Source organism: Belonocnema kinseyi, chromosome 6 (genome assembly GCF_010883055.1).
Source record: "Belonocnema kinseyi isolate 2016_QV_RU_SX_M_011 chromosome 6, B_treatae_v1, whole genome shotgun sequence".
In the NCBI taxonomy this organism is placed as follows: domain Eukaryota; kingdom Metazoa; phylum Arthropoda; class Insecta; order Hymenoptera; family Cynipidae; genus Belonocnema; species Belonocnema kinseyi.
Genome location: NC_046662.1, coordinates 67,453,317 through 67,461,124, shown reverse-complemented (window position 1 = coordinate 67,461,124; position 7,808 = coordinate 67,453,317). Strand labels below are relative to the sequence as shown.

At 28.5% G+C, this 7,808-nt stretch overlaps 1 protein-coding gene across 1 annotated transcript in view; it reads left to right on the top strand.

Moving 5' to 3' along the window:
• The window catches only part of LOC117174365 (TBC1 domain family member 12-like), a 15,268-nt gene extending 9,730 nt beyond the window's left edge, over positions 1-5,538 (top strand). Inside the window, exon 2 of the mRNA XM_033363426.1 lies at positions 2,458-5,538. Coding sequence (XP_033219317.1) covers positions 2,458-4,163 — 1,706 coding nt within the window. The 3' untranslated portion in view covers positions 4,164-5,538. The remainder of the gene's footprint in view (positions 1-2,457) is intronic.
• Positions 5,539-7,808: the final 2,270 nt, after the last annotated feature.

Below are 7,808 nucleotides of genomic sequence, written 5' to 3'. Positions count from 1 at the left end.
TTCCTTGGAAAAATTTGAGTATTTTGAACAGATATTTAAAAGTTTGAAAAGATTTAAAATTAATTTAAGATTTGAAATAATTTGAAATAATTTAAACGAAGTGTCTACGAATACCGACAAAATCCGACTATTTGTATAGATTTTTTCAGATTTCGAACAAAAAAGTTAGAAGGTCTTTAAAAATGGTAAAAGGCTTCAAAAAAATCAACAACTTTTCTAATTTTGCAAACTTTTTTTACAAAATTTTAGGAAAAATTCCAATAATTTTAGAAGAAGTTTAGAAGTTCTAAAAAATTCCAAACATAATTTAAAACTTGAAAAAATCTAAAGCAACATGTAGATCTTTTAAGAGTTTGAAATAAAATGTTGAGGCTTTTTAATGATGTTTGAACTATTTAAAATAAAAATAATTAAACTTCTAATTTAAAAAGTGTTCAGTTTATTAAAAAAATGTAATTCTTCAATTATGAATGTTTCTTGTTTAAAATTTCTTAAAATGATTTGCATCTCAGTTTTTATTACTTCAACTGAAATAATTGTCATTTTAAGAGTTCGAATTTTATAATTCTATTGACCGTGAAAAATGTTAGCGAACCGGCAAAAATCGAAAAAACGGGGAATTTTTTCTTTGATTAAAACGGCCACCCTGAAAAAAATTAGTCGGGGAATTTTGAAAATTAAATTTTGCGGACACAGTCTGACTATAGCAATCCTGTAAATTTTAAATCTGGACTAATTATTTTTTCAATCTACCTAAATCTAAATTTTTTCAATCTATCTATCTAAATCGAATGATTCAATTCATTTTTTATATTTTTGCGAAATATTTAAAATCTTTGCAATCTTTGGAAAATCATTGTAATCTTTCAGATATATTTGGAAATATTTGAAATACTTTAAAAATATTTTTGGAATTCTGGAAATTTTTGTACAGTTTTTGAAATCCATATAAAATTTTTGTGAAATTTTAGGGAAATCATTGAAATATCTGCGAACTCTTTTTGAAATATTTCTGAAATCATTTCGAAATGTTGAAATATTTTTGAAATATCTGATAATATTTGTGAAATGATTGAAATCTTTTTGACATCCTTGAGAAATCATTTAAATCTTTGTGCACTTTTTAAAATATATCTGACATATTTGTGAAATAATTAAAATCTTTTAAATATATCCAAAATATTTCCGAAATTTTTGAAATCTTTTAAATCCTTCGAAAATCATTAAAATATTTGTGAAGTCTTTATGATATCTTTTAAATGTTTTCAAAATATTTGGTAATATTTGTTAAATTATTGAAATGATTGAAGTCTTTTGTGAAATTTGTGAAATGATTGGAGTTTTGTGAAATCTTTGTAGTCTTTGAAATTTGTCTAAAATTATTATAAAATATATTAAATCTATCCGATATCTTTGCAAAATATTTGAAATCTTTGTGAAATTTCGTAAATATTTGGGAAATCATTAAAATATTTTTGAAATCTTTGCGAAATATTCGAATTATTTTTGAAATTTCTAAAAATATTTAAAAAATAATTTTAATCTTTGTGGAATCATTGAAATCTTTGTGCGCTCTTTGGAATCTAACTGAAATTTTTATAAACTATTTTAAGTCTGTCCGAAATCTGTGAAATATTTGAAATCTTTTTGAAATCATTGAAATCTTTGTGAAATTTTTGAAAATTAAAAAAATATATTTTATAATATTTGTAAAATTATTGAAATTTTTGTGAAATCTTAGAAAAATCGTTGAAGTGTTTGTGAATTCTTTCAAATCCATCTGAAATCTTTCGGAATCTTTGCGAAATATTAAAAATATTTTTGAAATGTTCGTCAATATCTGAGAAATTCCTGAAACGTTAAAATGTCATTGAAGTCTTTATGAAATCTTATAAATCTCTCCGAAATCCGTGTTAAATAATTGAAATCTTTTGGGAATTACTGAAATCTTTGTGAAATATTTGCAAAATCCTTGAAAATTAAACGACAAAATTTGATATTTGTGAAATTATAGAAATTTTGGTTAAATGTTAGGAAAACCGTTGAAGTTTTTATGAATTCTTTAAAATCCATCTGAAAATTTTCGTAATCTTGGCGAAATATTTAAATTATTTTTGAAATTTTCGGCAATATCTGAGAAATTCATGAAACGTTAAAAAATCATTGAAGTCTTCATGAAATCTTATAAATCTCTCCGAAATCTGTTTTAAATAATTAAAATCTTTGTTAAATCTTTGGCAATCTGAATTTTATATATGTATTTATAATTTATTATTATTAATCATTAACTATTTATAGTTTATTAATCATTTATGATTTATGTAACATTTTTACGTAGTATATTATTATTATTTTATGTATAAATTGTGCCATATAATATTACAAGTCAATGCCCCTATGCCCCCGACCTAGAAAAAAAGTCTCTGGCCGCTTTTTAAACAAACTCTATATTTTTAGGTCTGGGCAAGCAGCAGCTTGTTTCTCTGAGCGGGGGCACAATATGTTGCAACAGTGTAGAAATCGACGAAGCTTTGGCTTGCGATGTGGCGCCAGTAACAACACCAAAAACAAAAGCGCTATGCGTGCACATTCGAGAAAACAAATGGTACGACGCCGGCAATACGATCTCGGTGGGTGTAGCTGGGTCAAGCTTAAACCAGGCCCTGGAGACCATGCCTCTGGCTTACAGTCCAGTCATGAAAAAGGTCTATGCTCTAGAAGAAACACAAAACTCGAACGGCGTCCAGCAGCAAACTAAAAATCAAGCTATCGAGTTCTCCAACGAGTGTAACAAGAACTCATTTATCAACTCTCGAACGGAAACGGAAGCAAAAGAAGAAACCAGTAGTTTGAACGACAGTCCTAGAAACAGTTTACCACACTCTTGCAGCAGCACTGTCTCTTCCTTGAGTGAATTCTCGCCCTCTGGTAGTTTCCAGGGAACTGAAGAACAGCAACAACAACAACAACAGCAACAATCTTCTCCAGAAAAAGGCAAACTCTGGCCCTTGAATTCCTCTTTCGTGAAGAACGTCTTCTCCTGGAAATCAAAGGAACCTCAACGAGCCTCAAGTACCGGGAGTCCATCACGAAACGTAGACAGAATTGGAGGCAGCCTTGCTCTCATCCAACAACCTCGACCCGCAAATTTACCGGCGAAAAGTGCCGCTGAGGAGGAAAATCACCGCAGACAGTACAGTGCAATTTTGGAAGCTGCGCGAAAGCGAGAGTTGAAAGAGGAGCGAGATCGTAAGAATCAGAGAGCACAGCAGCTTAAAGAAGAGCAAAGATTGACGGAGGATTCTCTCGTTTGGAATACGCAAGTTTTGCCGCAGTTTGAGTCTCTGAAAAACACGAGGAAGGTCCGGGATCTCTGGTGGCGAGGATTACCACCGAGTGTTCGGGGCAAGGTCTGGAAGTTGGCGATATGCAATAGTCTGAACATCACTCCACATCTTTACAACATCTGCTTGGACAGAGCTTTGTTGAATCCCGTAAACGAATCCATGGCTGCGATTAGATTGGACGTTTCGAGGACCTTTCCCTCCCTCTGCGTTTTTCAAGACGGAGGACCATTATCGGAGAGTCTTCAGGGTGTCTTGGCGGCTTATGCTGTCTACCGACCTGACATTGGCTATGTCCAGGGGATGAGCTTTGTGGGGGGTGTGCTCGCCCTGAACATGGACTCGACAGACGCCTTCACTTGCTTCGCAAATCTGCTCAATTGTCCTTGTCATCGAGCAGCCTTCAGCCTGGATCAGAAGCAAATGAGTATTTATTATAAAGTCTACTCTAGTGCACTCGCGAACAAATTGCCAAAGGTCTACTCTCATTTCTCGATTGCTGGACTCAGTCCGGATCTTTATCTGCTGGATTGGTTGTACACCGTTTATGCGAAGGCGTTGCCTCTTGATGTGGCTTGTCGAATTTGGGACGTATTTTTAAGGGACGGGGAGGAATTTCTGTTTCGAGCGGCTCTTGGGGTTCTGCATTTGTATCAGGAGGAGTTGCTGACAATGGACTTTGTCAGAGGGGCGCAATTTCTGACGAGGCTGCCGGAAAATATCCAGGCGGATGCTTTGTTTAACAGTATTAGTCAAATGTCTACCATGGTGGGGACAAGCACTTTCCAGCAGATGTTAGCTCAAGTCTCTTCGGTGTAAATGCTTCCATGTGATACGGGTAGATAGAATTTAGCGAAAATATTTTACATTTTTAATATTGCTAGGACGGTGCTTCGCTGCTGCGAGTTTCTTGTCGAGGGTTAGATTCAGATTGGGAATTGGCCATGGTCAAGTTTTTACTCATCTCGTGGTATCGCTGAGTTAGGAAATTGTTTTATATTTAGTTAGATCTTTTTATTTTTAGTACTTTAAAGTATATATTTTTTTTTATTGAGGAGAACGAATCACTGTACAGAAATCGATAGTTTAAGTTTTGTTGTGGTATATTTTTCCAAAGTGGTGATAGTAGTAAAGAGTGCAATATGGAATTTTTTTTCAAGTTTGAAAAAGTTATTTAGAGAAATTTGGGTATTTAAGGAAATATTGGTTTGAAGGGTTGATCTTGTGGAATTAGTTAAACTTGGAATATGATTTTTACTCTATTTTAATTCAGTTTTATGAATTCTTGGAGGCATTTTCAATAATCAAATTGCAAATTTTGAAGGCTTTTAATTTCGTTTACCAATCAATTTTTGAAATTTTAAGCTTTGAGGTTTCAGGCTTTAATTGCGTAACCCCCCCCCCCAAATTCCAAGTTTAGTTTATCACATGTAAAACCTTATAAAATTGTTACTGAATACTCGGTTTTATTGTTGATTTCTTTGTTTCTAAATCCTTTATGTGCAATTTATTTACTCCATTGAATAGCTGTGCCGATGCGTGGTACTTAGAATTCAGATTGTTTATTAGAATCATTAGATATCACAGATAAAACTTAGGGTGGACCAAAAATTCGATTTTTGGTGATCGATCCTTCCTAATTTGTTCGTTTTTCGGAAAAAGAAATTGTAATTCAAGTGTATTGTTTAAGTAACGATTTCCATCAATTAAATTTTAATTTTGACCCCCCCCCCACTCCCTAATATAACTAATTTTCAATTGTTCAAACATTAATTATTTTTAAAATTATTTTCCCCTATTTATTCATGAAAAGTTACTATTTTCTGGGATAAATGATGTAGTTGATGAATCTAAAAAATAATATTTTTTGTTTAACATATTTTGCATTTGTTTGAACAAAATCTATTTGCGTTTTTCTGTCCACCATATTAAGAAAAGTGAGGCTTTTCTGGAATTATACAATTAACAAATATGCGGAGTAATGTTTTTAAAAATGTATTTAGCAATTATTTAAATAATTTTCATTCGTTTAACCTTTTTTTCTCTTCTGTAAATCCTGGAAAATTATGCTTTTCTGGAAATACTAATGCATTTAATATATGTTATAAGTGTTACTTTTTGAGAATGAAAATTTGCAATTATTTAAACATTAGACTGTGAAACCGGGAAAAACCTGGAAATGACAGTAAATTTTACAAATTTGTAGAAAATAAATCTATCCAACTTTGATTTGAACAGTTTTTAAAAATAAATAGAAATGGTTGCCATTCTCAATTATGATATCATTCAGTTTAGAATGAATAATTCGAAAAACTTTCACTTTAAAAATTTTGCATTTTAGATTTTAATTCTTCAGTATATATTTTATTTGAAAGATTTTTTAATGCAGTTTAAAGACTTAATAAAAAATTAAAGCATTTGAAACCGAAGATTGACAATTAAAAACATTTTTAGTTGATCAAATGTGAATATAAATTAATTCATGGTTTTTGAAATTCTTCTGTTCTCTAGGATTTAAAACGTAAATAATAATTTATTTTTCCAGATGATTAGGAATCAGTTTATAATTTTAGAATTTGTCGATTTTAACGTTAAAAATTAAACTATTTCAATTGGAAAGTCTTATTAGTTAAACAAATGTAAATTCCCGACTGAAACTTTATAAACTATTTTCAATTTTAAAATAGTTATAAAATAATATATTCATAATTCAAGGCTTTTATGAAATTTCAAATTTTATTTTTATATATTCCATTTTTAAACCATTCATTCTGAAATTTATTATTTAGGAAAAAGGAAAAATACCTAATGTTTAGAAATATCTGAATGTTAATCTAAAATCCGTAATTAAAAATTAAATATTCAAAACCAAACAAAAAATCTAAACTTTCAACGTCACCGTTTTAAATATTCTATGAAAGAAAATTAATTTGTAACTCAAATTGTTGAATTTTCATGTAGAAATAACAATTGAATACCATTTTTCTTAGAAAAAATTCAAGGAAGTTAAAGAGATATTTAGAGGTTTCGAAAAAATTCAAAATTAATTAAAAATTTGAAATGCCGGCTATTTGTACTAAAATTTCGGTGCAAATAGTCCACGGTCTAATTTAAAGCAAAATATAGATTTTGCCAGATTTCGAACAAAACATTTAGAATCTTTTAAAGACTTTTGAAATTTGGAAACGGTTCAGAAGAATAAAAAATATTTCAATTGAAAATGATATTTTATTTTTAAAAATTAATTTTAAGATAACATTTAAAAAGATTAACAAAATTATCAAAAATGAATGTGAAAAACTTTAAGGAATTTTTTTTAATTTGGAAAAATCCGAAATATTTTAAATCCTTTAAATCCTTAGAAAGCCATCGAAATCTATGTCAAGTCTTTGTGATATCTTTGAAAATCTTTTCAAAATATTTGGTAATATTTGTGAAATTATTGAAATCATTGAAGTTTTGAGATTTCTTTTTAATTTATCCAAAATCTTTTCTAAATATCTGAAATATTTTAAATCTTTAGGAAATCATTAAAATATTTGTAAAATATTTCTGAAATCTTTGCAAAAGATTTGAAAAATTTTGAAACGTTTCAGAAGAAAAAAAATATTTCCTTACAAAATTGAAAATAATTTTTTGTTTTCAAAAATTAATTTAAAAAGAATATTCAAAAATATTTAGAAAGATTTACAAAATTATTAAAAATAAATGTGGAAGATTTTAAAGATTTTTTTTTAATTTGGAAAAAGCCGATATATTTGAAATCCTTTAAATTTTTCGTGATATTTTCGAAAATAATTTCAAAATAATTGGTAATATTTGTGAAATCATTGAAGCATTTTGTGAGATTTTTTTAATTTATTCACAATCTTCGCTAAATATTCGAAATCTTTTAAAACTTTAGGAAATCTTTAAAATATGTTTTTAAATATTTCTGAAATATTTGCGAAAGATTTTGAATATTTTGTAAATTTTTAAACGTTTCAGAAGGAAAAAAAAATATTTCCTTGCAAAATTGAAAATAATATTTTATTTTGAAAAATTAATTTTAAGAGAATATTAAAAAATATTTACAAAATTATAAAAAATAAATGTGAAAGATTTTAAGGATTTTTTTTTAATTTGGCAGAATTAAATAAAAACACTTCTAGGAAGAATTTCAGAAGGAATTCAAATTATTTAAAAAGAAGTTTAGAAGTTCTGAACATTAAAAAAAAAAATGTACAATTTGAACAAATTTAAAACAACATGTACATGTTTCAGGATTGTAAAATAAAATGTTGAAGCATTTGAAGGATTTCTAAACTATTCAAAATGAAAATAATTTAATTTTTAATAGAAGAAGTGTACAATTTATTTAAAAAATGTAATCGTTCAATTTTTGAAGTTAATTGCTTAAAAATTACTTCAAATTGTATCATTTAAAAATTTAATAACTGATTGTTCCATTTTTAAACTTTAGAA